The sequence below is a fragment of the Mirounga leonina genome, unplaced genomic scaffold (genome assembly GCF_011800145.1).
Source record: "Mirounga leonina isolate KUSES-001 unplaced genomic scaffold, KU_Mleo_1.0 Mir_177, whole genome shotgun sequence".
Taxonomy (NCBI): domain Eukaryota; kingdom Metazoa; phylum Chordata; class Mammalia; order Carnivora; family Phocidae; genus Mirounga; species Mirounga leonina.
Window position 1 is genome coordinate 1,104,289 of NW_023270459.1, and position 20,464 is coordinate 1,124,752.

Below are 20,464 nucleotides of genomic sequence, written 5' to 3' on the forward strand. Positions count from 1 at the left end.
TTCCTTTAAACGGCAGCTCTTCAAAATACGATTCCACATATAAAATGCCTATTGACATTGCTGTAGGAAGACATTTACTCCAGGAACAAGAAGGAACAGTAATTTCCAACCCATAGAAAGTTCTTCCTTGGTGTATCAGTGGTTCTCGACGCTCAAGCCCAGCGGTACATAAGAAGACGCAAGAAGAGGACTATGCACAGTAGACCCAGAGTGGAAACAACCCAATATCCATCATGAGGACAGTGAATAAACAAATTGGGTGTGTCTATACAATGGAATAGTAATAAACTACTGCTATGCACATGAATGAATCTCAAAAACATCATGCTGAGTGAAAGAACCCAGACACTAAGATATATATATGTAATATATATAATATATATGTCCATACTATAATTCCATTCATGTGAAACTCCAGAAAAAGCAAAACTGATCTATACAGACAGAAAGCAGATTAGTGGGTATCTACGACTGAAGGTGAAGATTGACTGGGAAGGGGCATGAGGGATGCTTTGGGGTGATGGAAATGTGGCTGTGTGTATACATTTGTCAGAACTCATTGAAATGTACACTTAAAATGTATGCTTTTTACTATATGTCAAATACACCTCAGTGAAGTTGATTTTAAAACTATGATGTTCAGGATCCACCAGAGACCAATTATCAAAATCTCTGGATTGGGGCCTAGCCATCAGCATTACTTTAAATCTCTCCAGGTGGTAATTATTTGCAATCAGGGACTTGAGGTACAAGACCCTCCCTGTCCTCTAGGGGTGGGATTCAGTTAGAAGACACCTGTGCCATGCTTTGTCCCTTCCTGGAAGAGGAGAGAGGAGGGAGTGTCTGAGAGGGAGAATAGGGGCAGATGGGGGCCAATTTATCTACCCCCCCACCCCAGGAGGTCAGAGACTTCAGGCTTCGGATCTTATTTTCCTCCTTCTCTCCTCTTCCCCTTGGCTCTTTGGGCTGCACATGAAGTCCTCTGGCCTAAAAGGAGAAGGAGAAGGCTTAGGACTCTAGCTGAGGCTGGAGACCAAGTCCTCTCTCCTCTGCACCCAGCCTCTCCAGCAGTACCAGGGAGTCTGTGTCCTCCCAGGCTCATGCTCAGGGCCGGTGCCGAGCACAGGCCCCCTGTAATAACTCCAAGAGTTTGGCCAGAAAGAGAGGGACAGGTCTCTGAGGATGTCCTTCGCAGGGTGGACAAGGGCCCTGGCCAGTCACCCACAGCCGGGACCCCAGTGCATCCAGCAGACGCTGCAGCCGGAACACGGCAATCCCCAAGGATGGGCCCTCTTCAAACTGGATCACAGACAGCTCCAGCCGGAAGCACCCTAGAGTCTCAGCAGGACACACCTGTGGGAACAGAATGACTTGGTGTCTCTGGGCAAGGGTCTGAACCCAAATCCCCAACCCTGGGGTTTCTGAACCATGGCCTAGGATAAGCCCCTTCACCTCTTTGGCCCTCAGTTTCCTCATCTGTAAAAGAGAACTCTGAAGAATTCCTACCTTCAGGGCTGACACTAGCCTATACCCAGAAAATGACACTTCTTTCTTAAAACACTTGGAAGTGTTTGTTAGAACAAGATACATTACTGTTATCTTCCAGAAATTGACAAATATGTCCAGGTGTGAATACTGCCCTTGTTGAGGCGGGATCCTTGTGCAGTACACATTCTTCACATCCATATGCGGTGGCCCTATCTACCTCATAGGGTCAGTGTGAACAGTAAATAAGTAAATAACCAACTCTTGGTTTAGGCTCGGGTCATGATCTCAGGGTCCTGGGATTGAGCTCTGCATTGGGCTACCCACTCAGTGGGGAATCTGCTTGGGATTCTCTCTCTCCTTCTCCCTCTCCCCACTGCTCGTGTGTATGTGCTCTCTCTCTCTCTCAAATAAATAAATCTTAAAAAAAAAAAAAATAGGTGTTGGAGACAGCAGTGAACAAACCGTATTTGTGAAGGCTGAGAACACTGAGCCTAGTGGATTCTCCCTAAACTTCCAAGGTCCAGTAAGGAGATAATGAAATACTCACTGAGAGATCATCTGGGGTGTAGAGAGTGCCATCATTTTTGTTTCCCTATAATTTGGGGCAGGGAGAAGAATCAGATCTTGGAGGGGAGAGCCTGACCCTTCCTCAAATATGCCCTCCCACCCCCTCCCTGCCTGTCTGCTGTCTTTCCCCTCCCTCCTCCTCACCAGCATCTTCATTATGGCAACGAGGAAGTAGAAAGGCTCCTGAGGACAGAGGGGTGATCCTAGGCCTCCCAAGGGCCGTACCAGGAGGAGGATGGTCCAGAGAGGCCACACAGGCACCCTGCCCACACCCCAGGCTTTCTCTGGTCCCAGCCCAGCATCCTGGAAGCAACAAGTACAGAGAGACAGAGCAAGTTAGAAGACTGAAGTGTTCTGACCCCTTCCTGCCCAGCTCTACTCAACCCACAGATACTCAGGGAATGTTCTCCAAGAGCCCCAGCGGAAGATGGTCACCCTACAGTAGGGAGGGTCCAGGTCAGAGGGTTCCCTGATACCTTTCCCCCACTGCCCACAGGAAGATAAAAGTCTCAGCAAGGGCAGGAGGATCAGCCCAGAGAGATTGGAGGATTTGGGGAAGTCCCGTCCCACCCCCCTCCCCCAACAGGTCCGTAAGGCAGTACAGAATGCATGAGAGTATGTGAATCCTGTGGCCTGTTTTCTCATTGGAAAACACCCCTGATAGGCTTTATCTGTGTTTGCAGGTGCATATTTGGGAGTCTTTGCTTTCCTTTCTACTTCTATTTCTGTATCATGTATTTCCATATTTCAAATATCTTGGAATCTCCATGCTTCCCTGTACCTGTCCGTCTTCTTTCTCTGAGGGCTGGCCTCTCTGCCTCCGAATCGCCGTCACTTGTGTTTTCTGGGTCCATCTGTAATTGACCCTGTGTCTATCTTCTTTCTCCTCTTCTTCATTGGCCCCTTCTTTGTCTTTCTCCTTCATGTGTGCCTGTCTCTCTTGTGCTGTGTATCGGTCTGTGTCCCCCCAGGTCAGCCTCTGGGTGCTCCCTCCCTCCACCTCTCCCCTCTCTCACCCTTTTGGAGCTGGACTCTGGGCTTGAGGATCCTCCCTCCTGCCACAGACCCGCCCACCAACCTCCACCCAGTCTCCACCTTCCAAGCACAAGGTAAGTCACCACCACCCTTTGAACCTTGGACCTCTGAGTCAGTGCTGCCAGAGAAACGAAGCAGCAACCATGGGCTCTCTGCAACTCTGAGAGAGAAGCCTTTTGCCTGGGAAGGGAGTATTCTGAGTGTGGGGGAGCAGAGGGCAACTCAATCCTGAGGTTCCTCAGATGGGAGCGGGGGGGATGCTGGGGATGGAGAATTCTGTGGGGGAGGAGCCTGGAGAGTAGGGTGATTTGCCAGAGGAAATGAAGAGATGATTTGAAGGACCCTGGAGAAACGGATTCTAGGGTAGGGACCCTGAAGGGGGGCAATATGGGGGGAGGGTCTCTAAGGAGTGGAGAATCGAGGGGAAACCAGTTGCTGGGAAGAGGAGGCCCTGAAGGGAAAGGAATTCTTAGGAAATTAGATTTTGAAGGAGGGGGCTCTGAAAGCGAGAGAGATTTTGTGAAAGGGGATTCTAACGGGGCTGTTCTGGGAAAGGTGGATTGCGGGCAGAAGTAGATTCTGGGGCTCTTGAGTGGAGGAGGATTCAGGGAAAGAGGAAGTCTGGGTGAGGGCTCTGGGGAGGGGGATTCTGGGAGGACGAAACTCTAAAAGGAAGGAAATCCTGGTGAAAGGTGGATTCTGGGCGAGGGGCGCTAAAAGGAAAGATTCTGGGAGAGGACTCTCGGAGGAGGTGGGTTCTGAATCCTGAATCTGGAAATCCTGACCGACTTCCTGCTGCGGATTTTGACAGAGGAGGATTTCGGGAGAAGGGTGTCTAGAGGGCAGGATGGAGTCTACAGGGGAGGATGATGACCAGTGGTACGGGGTAAAAGGAGCCTCTTCAGAGGAGGGTGAGAATTGATCTTTGGGTGGAGGAAGATTATTAAAGATCCGAAATGCAAATGAACCGGCGGTGACCAACGAGGACCGAGAATGTGAAGAACAGCCCGCCCTTACCCTTCCTCCGCGATTGCACCCTCCGCACTTCAGGCCCCGCCCCTTCCACTCCCAGGTCCCGCCTCCTCCGGTTCTGGGACCCACCTTCCCGCTGCTTTTCCGAAGTCCCGCCCTCTGACTGCAATATGAGCCGTAAAGCGCTCTCCCGTCGCGACACAGCGCCCAAAGCGCCTGCGCAGACCCTGAAAAGCGGCCGGGGTGGCCCCGCATGTTCCTTTTCCGGTTGCGGCGCCGCGCGGTGAGGAGCTCTTGCCTTCGCAGCCATGCCGTCCAAGGGTCCTCTGCAGTCCGTGCAGGTCTTCGGACGCAAGGTAGGCCGGGTGCCCGATTGGAGGGGCGGAGGGAGGCCGGGGTCTTCAGGGGCCTATGGGTAGGTTCTGGGGTCGACCTGGGATCCGGGGGCCGAAGCTCACGTGGCTCCGCTGTTTCTTCTCGCTTTCCGCAGAAGACGGCCACAGCCGTGGCGCACTGCAAACGGGGCAACGGCCTCATCAAGGTGAATGGGCGGCCACTGGAGATGATCGAGCCTCGCACGCTGCAATATAAGGTGCTGGCATTGAGGGTGGGCGTTTGGGTTGAGTGGAGGGCTCTAGAGAGAGAGAGTTAAATAAATGGGTTCCTGGAATTCATTGGTCTTGGAAGCTGAGGGATCTGGGATCAACAATGGGATGTTTAGAAGCTGAGTTGGGGACAGAAAAAAGGGTATTTGGAGATGGAGCTGGATTTTTGGGGCTTCAGATATTGTGATAGGAGCGGACAGAGTGAAAACGTGCAGATTAAAAGGGTGCTTTCAAAACGGGGACATTTGGAAACCCACTTATTTGGGGACTGAAGGATAAGGGGAGCTTGTGCGGCTTGGTTTCTTGTAAGTTAATGGGGGACGTGTGTCGTGTTTACAGTCTAAAGTCTTTCTTGCATCTTAGAGTATACACTCTCTGAGGACAGAAATCAGTTGGTTTCTTAAACACACTGTGTCTAAAAGTAGAGTTTGGACATTGTAGGTGCTTAATAATTAAATATTGGAAGAACAGGAACAGAATTAGGGTTTGTCGTGCTTTGCTGTGAAAGGGGTTCCTCCCCTGCCAGTTTTGGCCACAGTTTCTTGAGCTCAGAATGGAAAGAGCAGGGTTTGTTTTTTTGCCTCTTTTACCTATGTTGTTATTTGAGGCAAGTAACTCCATTTTTCTTCCTTGGGTTCATTTATAAAAGGATAATTTTCTACCTCGAGGGACTGTTTTGAGGATAGTTTGTCGGTGTAAGCTTCTTAGTGTGTATGAGAACGCATTTGTTCTTTAAAGTGCGTTGCTCTTACTTTATTACTTTTTTTTTTTTAATTTTAGCGTACTCGAAATGCAATGTTAGTTTCTGGTGTGCAAGGTATAATAAAAGTGTCACTTCTAACTCTGAAAAACAACATTTGTGTTGCAGGTTTAGTTAGAATTTAATATGACAGTATCTGGGATTCCTTTGCATTGCAGACATCAAGCACTGTGGTTTACTCTTACTAATTGTCATTTATACAAAGGTTTTGTTTGTGTAGTTTATGTTGAGTGCTGGGGACACAGCAGTGATCCAGGTATCCCCAGGCCCTGCCTTCATAGAGCTCCTAGTCCAGTGGAGAAGGCAGACTGGACTCAGCACCAGACCCTGCTGCAACATAGTCCGGGCGGGGATGGGGGAGCCCAGAGAAGGCTTCTGCCTGGGTGGGAGGATCAGGACAGGCTTGGGGGAGGTGGAGGTGAATGTGGGGATCTGTGAGCTGAGACCTAAAGTAGGTAAAACAAAAGCATCCAGGCTCACTCAGCTGCCCGGGTTGTGACCTAAAATCCTGTCATGTTCCCTGTTCCTCCAGCTACTGGAACCTGTTCTTCTTCTGGGCAAGGAGCGATTTGCCGGGGTGGACATCCGAGTCCGAGTGAAGGGTGGTGGTCACGTGGCCCAGATTTATGGTGAGTCCCAGGAACTGGGCACGTGGAGGTGGGGAGGTGACTTTTGAGAGCAAGGCCCTATTCTTGGGCCTTCACAAAGCTGACAACACTCTCTCGTGCATGTATTTCCCTCACAGCAATCCGCCAGTCCATCTCCAAAGCCCTGGTGGCCTATTACCAGAAATGTGAGTGAGAATGGCTCCTTCCCGATGGGTGGGTGGCAAGTGGAGGACCAGCCCCCCGTCTTTAGCCTGAGAGACTAGGAGGGCGCTTCCATGGCTATCTCAGTCTTCACTCTCTTTTCATTCCCAGACGTGGATGAGGCTTCCAAGAAGGAGATCAAAGACATCCTCATCCAATATGACCGGACCCTACTGGTAGCTGATCCCCGGCGCTGCGAATCCAAAAAGTTTGGCGGTCCTGGTGCCCGTGCTCGCTACCAGAAATCCTACCGATAAGCCTATCGTGAGGATGAGGGTTCATCTTTATAATAAACAATTGTCACGGGACTTAACGGTTTCAGAGATTGTGCTTTGGTCGTTTGTGGTGGGTCTTGGACTAAAACAAATGCAAAAAATGCCCCAGCCCAATGCCAGTCTGGATCGCAAGCCTTTGCAGAAGACACCGCTCCAGGGTCAGTGTGGATGGGTGGGAGAGGCAGGTGGGAGCAGGCTTGCTCCCAGTCTCCCTGCACCTCCAGTAGAGTCCAGTACGTGTGGGCACGGTGGAGGCCAAGTGGGCCATTGCTTGTGTGAGGTGTCCTTGTGAGCTTGTCTTTTTTTCAGTCCCTTTGCTGCTGTCGTGATGGCGTTTCAAGGAGGAGCGGTAGAAACGAGTACGATCAGTAAACTTGAACACGAAGGCAGAAGGAACCTCCTGGGTGCATTCTGAAGTCAACCGCTAAGGGCGCGCCTGGATTGGAAAGGAATTTTTTCTAGTGCCAACCTGTAGGGAGACAGGCTTGGGATGTGGGGGTGGGGTGGGGTGGGATTTCCCCGACTGGTTCATCTTTCAGGATGTCAGTACTCCTTCCTGGGAAAAGGTCCCGGTTGCACTCATTGTGGTGACTGTTCTTACAGGGCTCAGAATGTGTGTCTGAGGACTTGTTCATCATAGTAAGAGCCAGCACGTAGTGGGCTCTCAGTTGCTACTCCGGGCTACGTGGGACATTTCCCTTGTCGAAGAAAGCTCTGTGGGACAGCACTGATGTATGTGTATTAGGGAAGTAAAGTGTTGCTTGTGGATTCAGTTACCTTTGGTCCTCTCCCCTACCCCCCCAACCCTTCGCGTTTTTGCAGGAAGCCAATGAGCTTGAGTGGAAAGGGCATCTCCGCCCACATTAGCCTTGTAGCTACCTGGATACATCAGCCATCCGTCCCCGGGTGGGGGCCCACACTGCTCCCCCTGCTGCCGGGGGTACTGGAAAGAAAGTTGGGAGGCAGTTCGACATTGATGGAGGAGGGAAAACTTTACAAGTTATATATATATATATATATATATATATATATATAAAAGAAGGGACTTGAAATCTATCATCCAGTTGCCCTTTTTGTATCTGCCCCACTCAATACATTAGCCCCATGTGGCTGCCATACTGGGCTGCACCAATGAGAGAACATTTCCATTGTGAGGAACATTCTGCAGGACCACATGGATACACAGGGAGTGTATGTGGATAGTGCTTCTTACAGATGGACAGTGGGGTTGATTGGCACCAATTAGGTGCCCAGCTAAGCACTGTCCCTGTGAGGTTGGTGGCAGGCAGGTGTCTAGATGTTAGGTAAGGAAATTAGCCTAGTGGCCACAAACTGCAGCTCACCTAGTTCTGCATTGGAGATGCAGTTAATGAGTTAAGGGTCTGGCTGGCATTAACATAAATGTCCCAAAGAAGGCAGCAGGGCACCACCCTCCCACTTTGAGCCCAGTCGAACTGTGACTCTAAGGAAGGCTGGGCAAATTTAACAGTGGGCAGACTAGTGGACCAGCAAGGAAGGTATTCCTGAGGAGGTGTCAGCTGGGGCTGTGAAGGAGAGCTAGGAGTCTGGCAGGTGGGAATAATGGAGTCCAGGGACAGGGTTCAGGAGGGGCCTGAAGCAAGCCTGGTGTCCATGGTTCTCCAGGGTTTGGAGACCCCCTTCTGAAGCTCCTGGCTCCCTGCCAGAGGCACAGCTGGGATGCATCTTGCATCTGGAAAGGCGGAGGGGGCTCCCCTCTCCTTCCCCACTTGAGGCTTTGGAGTAGACAGCCCCTTTCTTCCTCCCAGCCGCCTCCTCAAATACCGGGAATTCCGGCGCCACTGGGAGCCCAGGCCAGGCTGAGAACTTTCCTTCAGCTGGGAATGTGTAGCTGGGGGTGGAGCAGGGGAGGGCCAAGCTCAGTCCTGACCTCCGGGAGGCTGCAGTGGAGCGGGCCCAGGCTGAGGAGTCCAGCTCAGCCCCGGCTTTGCTGTAGAGCACAGTAACCATCCAATAAATAACTAAATAGAAGCCAGCAGCTAACATTTATTGAGCCAGGCCTTGTTTGGCTACCTCACTCAGCTAAGAATCACCCAGGGCGCTTGAGGCACTAGGTTATAAGCCTTATTCCAGAGGGAAGTGGTTCTTGAACTGTGCCTGGCATAGGATAAACACTTAACAGTATGGACCCCAGCTAGGCTGTGTGGATCTGAGTTCCAACTCTGCCCCTTCCTAGCTGTGACTGGGCAAATCCCTTACTCTGTCCTGTTTGCTCATCTCTAAAGTGAGGATCAGAAACCATCCTCACGTGCCTTTTAGGGACATTTGAGAGGATTCAAAGTGAATGAGTTCACATAAAGTGACTAACTGCTGTGCAGTTAGTACTCAATAAATGTCCACTTAGCCAATTGTTAAAACTTCAGATTCCCAGGCTCCCGCCCTGGAAGTTCTGATTCCATAGGTTGGAATTAGATCCTGGATCCTGGGGGATCTGTTAGTTGAACAGTGTCCTGGTGAGTCAGAGGCTCAAATACATTTGGGAAATGAGGCTGTGCTCACTGAATTTTTACAACGATCTTACAGGGCAGGTACTGTTGTAGTTTTTCAGCTGGCACAGTTGAGAAAACCCAGACTCGGAGGTCATAACGCCAACTAGAAAAGTCAGGATTTGAACTCAGCTATGACGTGGCGCCTCAGGGAATTCCGGGAAAAATTAAATAAGACAATGTGCTAAGTACAAGAGGTTTAGCATTGAATGAAGCTAGTATTACCAAAGAAACTGCTTAAATTATGCTGCCCGCCCAGCATGCCACTGCTGGGGGGCGCAGAATGATTCTAACATAAAAGCCTTTGTCTCTGACCTGAATTTCTTTCTTGGGGGTGGGGGCACGCTGAGGCACTGGAGAGGTCCCAAACTAGAGCGAGGGGGTAGAAAGATCTGATGTGTGTAGGCAGGCACAAGAATTGGGACATTAATGTGTTGGGGAGTGAGAAATCAGATGTGGAACGGACTTTGCAGAATCCCAAACTCAATTGACTCTGTTGTTAGTGTGGAACAATCTCAGAAATTCTGTAGTACCAGGACCCAGAAGAATCTGATTAAGGAAGGATGGATGGAGAGATCAAAATGGTTGGATGGATGGATGGTAGAGAACGTTGGGTGGTTGTGCTGATGGATTAGATGGTTGAGTGAATGAGATGTACAAATGGGTAAAGGGGGAAATATGGAGGAACATGGATGAATGGAGAGGGTTAGTTGGACAAAATGGACAGGTGGGATAATGGAGGAATGGACTGATGGAAGAAGGTTAGTTGGACAAAATGGACAGGTAGGATAATGGAGGAATGGACTGATGGAAGAATGGGTAGGATGATGAATGGATGAATAGGGTAGAGTTGACTAAATCACGGCATATGGATTGGAAGATGAGATAGGTAGCCAGGCAGGAGATGGACACACAGCCGATGGCTAGACATAGAGACGGCTGAACAGATGAGATGCTAGGATGCATGAGCTGGATAAATTGCTAAGGAAATGGACTTCTAAGTCTGCCTGGAACCAAGCTGCTTAACTTGCCTTTCCTGGATGGCATCGAGTAGTTCATAAACTCCCTAAAAGCAAACACCAAATTGTAATGGGCGGTTGTCGGTAATTCTCAAGTTTGAGATTCCTCCTGTTTTCAGAACCACTGATTCATGTGTCCGACCTTCGCGTTCATTGTCTTGTCATCCCCCCACTGCCTCCAGAATGGGAAAAGATACATAACTTCGTAATATTAACAAAATATTAATGACATCCCCTTCCCCATCCCTGCTGAGTTAATAAAGGTAAGTAAAAAGGACCATTCGCCAAAGCAGCTCCCAGGAGTTGGAAAGCTGCAGCAATTTCTACACCTGTGTTCAGTGTCTGGACTTCTGGGTGAAGTTCTGAGGGTCTGTGGCATCTGGCTGAAGTCCTTGCTTTTCAAGAAGCCTGGTCTCCTGGCTCACATGTGGAACGGGGCATCAGGAGCTCCCTGGGCCCTGCGAAGGCCCACAGACTCCTGGGCGGGGGCCAAGAGAGCAGGGTGGTTCAACCTGACCTGGGCCTTGGCTGGCCGAAGCCGCCCGCCACCCCCGACCTGGATGTTGACCGTGGTGGCGTAGCTGAGCCTCCGGGCTGGGGGGGGTGGGGGCTGGGGCTGGGGTGGGGGTGAAGGGGCCCGTGATGCGGGGGCAGAGGAGGACCAGGGACCCCGGGAGGCCAAGGGAGCTTCTCCCCCAGGCCCTTGCCGCCGAGCCAGGCTCTGGCTGATGTACGAGGCTGCCAGGTATCTTGAGAGGGCAGCTGCATTGGGGCCCAGGAGTTGCCGGGTTGGAGGAGGGGGACTGTGGGGTGGGGTCAACTCTGAAGACTCTGACCTGGCAACAGGAGAGGCCAAGTGGCATCCTGGTTTGGACAAAACCACGGTGGTCTGACCCGGGGTGGATAACAGGCCCTGACTGTCCTGAGAGCTTCTTTGCTCAGGCCAAAGTGTTGCAGCCGGACCACGGACGTCGGGGAGGCTCTTCTGCTCCAACAAAGGTGTAAGTTTTTGGACCTGAAGGTCTGGGAAGCTTTGTTCCTGAAGCAAAGGTGCAGCAGAAGGACCCTGGATGTCTGGGAGGCCTCCCTGCTTGGGCAAAGGTGGGAGGGCCTGGACTTGGGTGTCCGGGAGGCCTGGTTGCTGGGGCAAAGGTGTGGCGGCTGGAACATTCAGGTTCTGGGGCAAAGACTGTGGGGTGTTGGCTGGGATCCGACGGTCTAGGCAGCTTCCGTGTGCCGGCAAGGGTGAGGTGCCCAGAAGCTGAATGTCTGAGGGATCTTGGGGGAAAGACACTGGGCTGTTGGCTGGGATCTGATGGTCTGGGGGGCCTTCCCAGGCAGGCAGAGGTGAAGCACCCGGAACCGGAACGTCCGGGAGGTCATGTTGCAAGGGCAGTGCCGTGCTGCCTGGGGTCGGATGGTCCAGGCTGCTTCCGTGCGGATGCTCCACGTTGACGGCTTGGTCGCAAACACCAGCTGGGAACGGAACATCCCTGGAAGCTCCTTGCTTAGCTAACGGGGTACTGGTCGGGCTCTGGCTACGTAGGGGGCCTTCTTGCTTGGGCACAGTGGCGGTGGCTAAGACCGTGACATCAGAACAGCGTCCCTGCCTGGGCAGAGCTGGGCTGGTTGGAACCTGGGCATCCACATGGCCTCTCTGCTCAGGCAAAGGAGCGGTAGCTGGAAGTTGGATTTCCAGGTGGTCTTCCGGATCAGGCAAAGCTGCAGTGGGCGCCTGCACATCTCGGGGGTCTTCCTGCCGGGGCAAGGCTGTGGTGGCTGCAGCCACACTCTGTATATTCCAGGGGCTTCCTTGCTCGGGCACAGGGGTAGTGGCGGGGTCAGGCGAAGTTGAAACATGGAGACCCCGGCCATCCAGGCCGCCTCCCTGCTTGGACAGCGGTGTGGCGGCTTGAGCCCGGGCAGCAGGACCCAGGGGGACAGACTCCTGGGCACAGGTCAGCGGGAAGGCCAGCTCACATACCAGCACATGTCCGAAGGCAGGCAGGGGCCCTGTGTGCACAGAAAGAACGGAGTCAGGACGGAGGTCTCCATCTGCGCCGTCTCTGCCGACCACACACGCGGACCTCACCTGGCTCGGCCTGCTCTTGGGGCAGGCGGGGGGACAGCTGTGGCTGCGCCAGGGCGCGGGGCCGGCGGCGGGGGGCGTTGGCCGACGCCCGGGTCTCGGCCCGCTGCATCTGCTGGATCCGCTCGCTGTAGAGCCGCGCTAACTCTCGCACGCGGGAAGCTGCCCTCTCGGAACTCGGGGCTCCTGCCTTCCCGCTCCCGCTGCCTCCGCCCAGATCCGAGTCTTCCAGGATCAGCAGTGGCTCTGGGAACCCAGGCCGGGCCAGCTGCCCTTGCTCCAGGGCCTGCCAGGCGCTCCGGATCTCTGAACAAGAGCGGAATTCCAGCCCATCCGGGAATCCCTGATCTCGGGGGACATCCTGGGGCTGGAAATCTGGGAACGGTTCCCCTTCTTCAGCCTCCTCCCGCCCTGCCCTGCCGCCGGAGGAGGGTTCTCCCAGTTTTGCCGAGCTGCCTCCGGGGACCAGTTCTCTCCTGGTGGCTAGAGCCTCATCGGGCCCCCGCAGAGGTCCCTGGAGCCATGAGTCACAGGGAAGGGCGGGGGCACCGGCGAGACTAGGAATGTCCGGGACACTAGGTATGGCTGGAAGGCAGGGCATTTCAAAAACACTGGAAATGTCAGAGAGACTGGGAAGGCGGGGAATCTTGGGAATTTCAGACAGGCCGGGAATTTCAGGGAGGCTGGGTGCGTCTGGACTTCTGCTAAGGCCGGGAACGTCGCGAGTTTCAGCCGCACTGGAACTTTCGAGTCCTTCCAGGACGTGGAGTGGGGAAGGCCCCCGTTCGTCCATCTCTAGCTCCTCCTCCTCCTCCTCTTCTGAAGAGTCCCGGCTGGGCAGGGCTTGGAATGTGAGGGTTTCACTGTCGCCCGGCACCTGGGAGTCTCCAGGGAACGTGGGAATGTCGTGGGGGGATGGCTGCAGTGGGCACTGGGCAAGAGACCAAAGATGTCAGGGCGGGCCGGCCCTCCTGAGCCCCCGGAGCTGTGCCCGCCCCAGCCGACAGCCCCAAGCACACCATGATGTGATGCCCAGCTCACCCCTGGATCCCGGAGGCCTCTTTGGTTCAACAGTTCCAGGATCTCTTCAGTGATGGAGGTCCCGGAGGGTTCCAGCGTGGGGGGTCCAGAGTCCTCCAGGTCCTCAGGGGGTCCGGAAGCCTGCACTGGTGGCTGAGGCTCTAAGGGGGGGTAGAGCTCCCCCTCACTGCCAGCATGCTGTGAGCAAGGAGAGAGGATGGAGGGCAGGAGTCGAGGGCTCCATCCCTTTCTCCCAGACCCAGGAGTCCAGGTCCCCAGGCCCTGTTGTAGGGTGTTTCTTACCTTGAGTCTAGGCTTAGCTGGGGAAGGAGAGATGAGAAAGAGAAAAGAGTGAGATGTGGGAACAAGGTCATTCCTGACAGCTGATGAGCTGCCCCTGTCACCCCGCCCCCATGCACACAGGACATCCCCTGGGAAGAGACAGGGAAGAGACAGACAGACAGACGGGGCTGGACCCGGCTGGGCTACGGCGGTCACTTACCGTTCTGTGGAAATGTAACATACGGGTCCTTCACTGGCTCTGGGGAGAGGACACAGTGATGTCAAGGGCCCAGCTCCCACCGCGTTCTCTAGTCAACTTTTAGGTGGAGGACACTCACCGGACTGTCTGCGGCCACGGCGGGTGGCAGAGGGTCCTGGAGATGGGGCTGTGGGAGAGGGAGATTAGAAGCCCATGAGGGGCCCAGCTCCAGGCTCCCGAAGGGGGAGAAGGCTGGGGGGACGGTTCCTGGGGGAGAAACCGGGGGAGGGGCGGGGAGAAGCTCAGGGTTCCATCTTTACCTGTGTTCCTTCGTCCAGGGGTGAAACTTCTAGCATCCCGAGGATGGGGAGACCCAAGCGGGGGTGTCAGGGGCTCTGGGATAGGCTTACTTTTAGGAGCACCTATGGGGAGACATTTGGAACCCGATAATCTATTTTTCCTTGGGAGTAATCCTCTACTTCCACATCCTCCCAACCCAAGGCCCCAACTCACAGTGCAGGCTGTTTTCAAGGAGAACTTGTTTGGCCTGAAAGAGACAAGGATGAGGGTTGCATGGCAGAGGGGGCCTAAGCACCCCGGTCACAGTCCCATTAATGGGTGCTGTACGCGAGGCACGTCATGTGACTGATGATTATTAGTAATCCCCCCAACTCCACGGGGTCGGTGCTGATTCCTCCAGGTGAGGAAATGGAGACCAGAGAGGTTGCCCTACTTGCCCGAAGTCACAGAGCAGGGACATGGTGAAGCTGGCCTTCAAACCCAGGCAGCCTAACTCTGCAATTTATTGATCATGGTCTAAGAGGGTCCCCCTGTCCTCAGGGTCTTGGGGGGCTATGGGGGTGTGGTCCTCCAGCGCGCTCAAGGCCGACTGATATGGCAGGAGCCATACCTTGGCAGGGATGGAGGCGGGGTGGTTTTCAAAGAAGAGGCGCTGGAGACAGTGAATCCATAGCCTCTTCTCTTCTTGGTTCTTGGCCTGGGGGTGGGACAGGGGTGGAGTCGGGAGCTGGGTGTAAGGTCTAGAGGCTGAGGGGAGCCCTGACCACCCAGCCCCACCTTGCACCCACCTGGAGCAGGTGCCTGTGTTTGGGAATGGTCAGATCGGACACCTTGAACCCTAGAGGGTCTCGAGGACTCTCACTCACGCTCAGGTTGCAGCACTGAATAAGGGGGCCGGGGGGGGGACAGAAAGGGGCAGCAAGCTCAGAGCCCTTAGACTCAGCAGTGTGCACCTTGCACGTATCTGAGCTTAGGAACCCTCTAGAAAGACGTGCCCCGTAAGGTTGCGTGGTGGGTCCCCTTTCCCCCTGTTGAGCCTCCCCACCAGGCCTGGCTCTGCTCCCCCTCACCAGCCCCTCGCCTTCATCTAGATCAAGAAGATGTGCTCCCCTCATGAAGATGCCTGCCTGGTGGGCAAATCCAGCCCCCCCCACCCCCAGGCCCTCACCTGCATCCTGCTGGCCTCACCCCTCATTAAACCTCATGCCCTATCCTTGGACTCAAGAAAACGTGGCCCTTTTGAGCTGGGTGGTCCCTCCTTTGCAGACCCCGTCCCCGGGCCTCCCTGTAGGGACACGGGTATAGGTATACACGAGAAACCTTGCGGGGGACACTCTGGCCTCGCCCCCAACCCTGAACTCACGAAGATGTGTCCCTTGTAGGTGTACTCCGGTCCCCGGCGCTTGGCCACGAGCAGCATCCGTGAGAATAGAAAGAGCAGCCGCTCGCCCCCTCGAAGTCGGGGGCCGCCCCCTCCGCCACCTCGGAACGCGCCCTCCAGCACCAGCTCCCCGAAAGCACTGAGCTCCGGGCCAGTCCAGCCGCCCAGCCGCCGCTGCACTTCCTGCCGGGACCCCGCCAGGTGCGAAAGGCACCGAAGTGCACACGCACCAAGACGGGGGCGTCAGCCACAGGGCTGTGCTGCCCCAGCCCGCCCTTGGAGGCTGATCGCCCCCACCGGAGGCCCTCCTGCCCCCTGCCCCCATCCAGCAGCCCCAGCCCCCGTCCCCGGGCTCACCTGGAGGCGCGCGGCGTGCTCCTGCTTGCGTTTCATGTCGTTGATGTACCAGGCGACCGCGGTCATGGACACAATGGCCTCTTCCACCATCTCGCGGCCCCCGGCGCCCGGGCCCTCCGCCCAGTGCTTGCCTAGCTCCTGCCAGGCAGCCACCAGGCACGCAGGGAGGGGACAGAAACAACAGTAAGAATGATAATGACAGGAGACAGAGAGAAAAAAAAGGTAGGGGCAGAAGTGGCGACCCAGAGCAGAGAGACACACAGGCAGAGACAGAAAGTGGGGTCAGCTAGGACCAGTCCCTACTGGCCGCAAGCCCCTGCCCCAACTGCCGTCCCTGCTTCTGGGGACTTGTCCTAGGTCCACCCCCAGACATCCCACCAGGTGGCCGACGGACAGGACCTTGCCCTCCCCGAGCAGTCCCCCAGGGCCACAGCCTACCTGCAGCAGCAGATGGTACTTGAGGATCCGCTGAACGGGTTTCAGCAGGAAGCTCTGCAGGGGCAGTGAGTGGCGGAGCTGGGCCTGGCGCTCCTGCAACCACAGGGCTGCGGGCGGGGACAGCGACAGCTCCCGGAGCAGGGCTAGGGAGCTGGGGGCACAGCACAGGTCAGGGAGGCTGGTGGCCCCACATGGGTGGGGCTGGGAGGGGGCGGGGAGTGGCGGGGTGGGCGGTCAAGGGCAGCTTAGGGCGAGGTCAGTTACTGTCACGGTCTGGCAGGGGTTGGAGCTGGATGGGTCGAGGTGGAGGGAGGCTGGCTGGCACAGCAACTCTGGGCAAGGCCTGGGGCCCAGCAGGGGCTCCTCACCCCTCACCTCGGGTAGTTCATGCAGTACAAGGTGTAGATGTCAAAATCCTCACTCTGCGGGTGACACGGGAGTCAGGGAGACCCGAGGTCCCACCTCCCCAGGGGGGCCCCCCTCCGGCCTAGCCCAGACCCCCTCCCAGACTGAGCGCCCTCGCCCCGACTCACCCTCTGCACGAAGCACTCGGCAATGCCCCCCGCGCTGCGGCTGCCCTCCAGGTCCTCCAGGAGCTCGCTGTGAGGGAGAGAGGGTGGTGAGGGACTGCCCCATCCCCACAGCCCCGTGGGAGGACTGTAGGAGATCTGGGGCCTTGGTGGCAGCCAGGATCTCTCAAGGGGCCACCACATCCAGAGGGAGTCTTCTGACTGTGACCCAGGAGGTCACAACCCGCTCAGACTTTGTCCATGGACAGCGCCCTATTCCTTAGCTCAAAATCAGCTGGGGTGGGGGGGCAGTGTCTTGTGATATGACCCAGGAAGAGGGGTGTCATGACCCTCAGAGCTATGAAGATCTTAAGATCCTATTGCGATCCTGAGATCTTGTCATGCTTTCTCCCATCTCCTGCAATAACATGAAGATCTCATGAAAACACTCGGAGGGGTCATGATCCTTGGACCCCAGCATCCTCCTCCCTGGGTCCCACTGGCCAACCACCTGGTTTATCTGGAACTGAGGGAGTTCCCAGGCCGAGGTGGTCACACAAATGCTCACACTGGCATGACCTTCGGGCCCCGTAAGAGCCCTGGATTCATCATGACCCCAGACCTGACATAGTGCTGAGACCCATCCCAGTATTTAGACCTCATCTGGGTCCTCAGGCTCCCATCCATCTCACCCTCCACCACTCTGGTCCCTCACTCCCCATCACGATCCCTGCCCCATGTCACCGCACCCCAGGTACCAGCCTGGACAGGGCACTACGGAGCTCCAAGGTTTGGGTTAGGATATAGCCCACCGCCCCTGACCCTACCGACTGGTGCCCCTGCCCATCCTTCCCGCCTCTGACCTGCTGAACTCGTAGATGTCCTCGATGTTGGCAAACAGTACGCCCACCTGCTCCGCGCTCAGCCCTAGGACCCCACCATCCAGCAGAGGGCCCAGGTAGTCCTGTGGGGATGACTGGGGTTATGGGGGTGGAGGGCTGGCCCGGGTTCCCACTGTGCTCAGGTGCTGGCCTGCCTCACCTCCACAATGCTGCGAAGGTCCCGGACATAGGCCCGCTCTGTCTCCACGATCTCTCGCGCCACTCGCTCCAGCCTCGAGGGTTTGGCCGAACCCGGGGTCCCCACGGGTGACAGATGCAGGCGGATGGGGGGCCCTGGAAGGGGCTCTGGCCTGGACGCTGAGCAGACTGGGGTGGGCCCTGGAGCCGGGTCCCCCTCAGAGCCCACCGTGCTCAGGGATGTGGAGCTCCCAGAACCTCGGGGGGAGGCCATGGCAGGGGCTGCAGGGGCTGCTGGGGGTGTGGAGCAGGAGATCAGGGGGTCTCCCCAACTGAGTGAGTGCTCTCTGCCCTACACTCACCCACACCAGGTCACTATCTTTCCCCCGGGCTCCCGTCTCCTCCCCCCACTGCGCTGCCCCGGTCCTGTCCAGTCCTCTCCCATCAGGGTCTGCTCTGGGCTCTGGCCTCCACTCTTCTAATCCACCTCCATGTATCAACCTGGGAGATCTTTATTAATTTGCCCATTTGACTCCGTCACTCCAAGTACAACCCCTTCATGTCCTCAGGATAAAGTCCAAACTTCTCAGATCCACAGGGCCATACGCAACATGGCCATCGAGTCCTTTCCATTCTGCTCTCTTCCCACAGCCACACCACTTGTCACACTCCAGACTCCAATCCTATTCGACTGCTTTCAGTTACTTATGAAAAACCAGTTCCTCTCACCTCTGCACACACTGTTCCCTCCGTGTGGAATACTTTTCCTTGCTTTCCCCAACTCATTCCTCCTCATCTTTGAATTGTTTAGGTGTCCCCTCCTGCACCAAGCTGTTGGCTGCGCAACCGGACTAGACTCCCACAGTGAGGGGATGGGGCTTTCTCCACCCCCCACCCCAACCCTGTCCCAGCCCTGACCATTCTACCCTGGGTTTCCCCCTCTGGACTGTCAGCATCCGGGGATGGTTCCATCTGCCCCAGCTGACCTGGAACTCTGTGTAGGCAGGGCTGGGGCCGTCTCGGTCACCCCGCGTTGCTAGCAGGGCCCAGCACCCAGGCCTGCACAGCGCCTCAATGCCCAGCGGACCCCACCCTACCCTGCACGCTCACCTGTCTGGGGCTCACACACAGCTGCACAGTCACACACTTCACCTGTGGGGCCACGGCCAAGGCTAGGGCTGGGTTTGGACAGGCTCGGTCCACGGGCTCCCTCGGGCATGGCTGAGTGGCTCAGCGGCTGCTTCAGAAAGATCCCCGTCTCGGATATCAGGAGCCCATCGGCCTCCCCCGCCGCCCACACTCACGGATTAGGCCAGAGAATCAGGAGCGCGGTCTACACCCAGGAGGGATCCCCTGGGAGTAACTAATGGGGCAGACGAAGGCACAGTGACAGAAACAGGGGCACAAGGGAAAATAATACGGAGAAAAAGATGGAAAGGTGGAGACAAAGAAGAGTGAAGCTGGGAGTCTGGTCTGTCTGGGGCCGGAGGCTCAGGGATCCTGGGAACGTTTGGGCTCTGGCTGGAGCCGAGGGCGAGGGGCAGGGCTGGGAAAAGCCGTGGGCGGGAGGCCGCGGGGTCCCAGGGGAGGGCGGAGGAGGCTGGGGGACCGGATGCCAGGGTCCTGCAGACGGCTCCCTCCCCCCGCCCAAGGCTGCGAGTTGGGGCGCTGGCCCTGAGCCCTCGACGCCCCTCCCCCCCCCTCCAGCCAGTCCCTCCGCGATCCGCTTACTGTCCCCACCGCCGCGGCCCGGGTCCCCAGTGCCTTCCCACACCCCTCCAGACCCAAACTCCCGCCGGCGCCTCCGCTCGCCCCCCGCCGGCACGCCCCCTCATTGTTCAGCGGCTGCGGCGCCGCCCCCTCCCCCCAGCCCGTCGGGGCCCCTCGCCTCCCCCCTCACCTCCCAGGGAGTCTCCAGCCCCGAACCGAGGCTGCTCGATTCTTATTCGACCCTAGCACGGTCCCCGGGGAGGCGCACAGCCGGACTCCTGGGTCTCTGCAAGTCAGGGGCGTGAACTTCGGGTTCTCAGGCTCCGGGAATCAGAATCCGGGGTCTCTCGGAGAATGGGATGCAGCGGTCCGAATTTCTTGGTCCTCTAAGTGAGGGATGCTGGGAGTCCCGACTCCTGGGTCTCAGATGGGGCGCTGGGGACCCAAACTCCTGAGTCTTCTAGATAGGGCCGTGGGGCGACCGGATTCCTGAGTTCCCTAACTCTTGGAGCAGAGATTAAACCATCTCCAGGCGGGAGCGCAGGGGAGTCCCAAATTCCTGGGTCCCCTTGAAGTAGCGGGCGTTTTAGCCCCAAACAGAACTGGCTGGGGCGCGAGGAGTCCGTATGCCGAGTTCGGATATCTGGGTTCGGATATCTGGGAACCCCTGGAGGTAAATCACCGGTCTGGGATCCCAAGTTCTTTAAGCCGGGGTGCAGGAAGCTCGGCCTGCAGGATCGCTCGGCCTCCCGGCTCCTCCAGGAGGGGGCGCTGGGCACCTGGATATCTGCGTTCCTTTAGCCTGAGCTTTGGGGTCTCTCAGGGCGCGGTGCAGAGACTCGCGACTCCGGAGTCCACGACTTTGGACCCCTCAGGCTCTGGGATGAGTATCACGGGGCTCTGACGGCGGCGGCGCCACATCTGTGGCGGGAGAGTCCGGTCCCAGCTGTGAGGCGGGGGGCGGGCGCCTGGGGCTTCCCCTCCCCCCCAGCCGCCCGGGCTCATATCCTGTTCCCGCCCGCGGGGGGGAGGGGCTGCCTTCCGGCCAGGCAGCCGGTAAAGGGTTAAGACCCCTCCCCCCGTATTCTGAATATTCATGAGAAGG

At 56.4% G+C, this 20,464-nt stretch overlaps 3 protein-coding genes across 6 annotated transcripts; 1 reads left to right on the plus strand and 2 right to left on the minus strand.

Annotated features, from left to right (window-relative positions):
* Positions 1-354: 354 nt before the first annotated feature.
* LOC118022906 lies at positions 355-2,993 on the minus strand. Its single transcript, XM_035023871.1, has 4 exons — positions 2,837-2,993; positions 2,200-2,358; positions 2,036-2,080; positions 355-1,353 (listed from the first exon to the last, which is right to left on the minus strand). The coding sequence occupies exons 1-4, from the start codon at positions 2,978-2,980 to the stop codon at positions 1,105-1,107; spliced, it is 597 nt and encodes a 198-aa protein (XP_034879762.1). The 5' UTR covers positions 2,981-2,993; the 3' UTR covers positions 355-1,104.
* A 1,248-nt stretch (positions 2,994-4,241) lies between these two features.
* Positions 4,242-6,557, plus strand: RPS16 (ribosomal protein S16). The gene is made up of 5 exons (XM_035023389.1): positions 4,242-4,418; positions 4,553-4,654; positions 5,960-6,056; positions 6,173-6,220; positions 6,348-6,557. Exons 1-5 carry the CDS (start codon positions 4,371-4,373, stop codon positions 6,491-6,493), a joined length of 441 nt encoding a protein of 146 aa, XP_034879280.1. The 5' UTR covers positions 4,242-4,370; the 3' UTR covers positions 6,494-6,557.
* Positions 6,558-8,474: 1,917 nt separating this feature from the next.
* Positions 8,475-20,326, minus strand: PLEKHG2 (pleckstrin homology and RhoGEF domain containing G2). 4 transcript variants are annotated; one of them, XM_035023392.1, is made up of 19 exons: positions 19,550-20,326; positions 18,760-18,886; positions 17,672-17,940; positions 17,494-17,594; positions 16,655-16,721; positions 16,497-16,543; positions 16,122-16,272; positions 15,684-15,821; positions 15,309-15,509; positions 14,734-14,826; positions 14,556-14,642; positions 14,159-14,192; positions 13,966-14,067; positions 13,785-13,832; positions 13,667-13,705; positions 13,468-13,484; positions 13,186-13,362; positions 12,148-13,075; positions 8,475-12,068 (listed from the first exon to the last, which is right to left on the minus strand). In XM_035023392.1, exons 2-19 carry the CDS (start codon positions 18,866-18,868, stop codon positions 10,477-10,479), a joined length of 4,200 nt encoding a protein of 1,399 aa, XP_034879283.1. In that variant the 5' UTR covers positions 18,869-18,886; positions 19,550-20,326; the 3' UTR covers positions 8,475-10,476. The 4 variants fall into 4 exon arrangements, with proteins under 4 accessions (XP_034879283.1, XP_034879282.1, XP_034879284.1 ...); XM_035023391.1 differs by having other exon boundaries at positions 18,760-18,889; XM_035023393.1 differs by lacking the exon at positions 19,550-20,326 and having other exon boundaries at positions 18,802-19,268.
* Between the last annotated feature and the right edge of the window lie 138 nt (positions 20,327-20,464).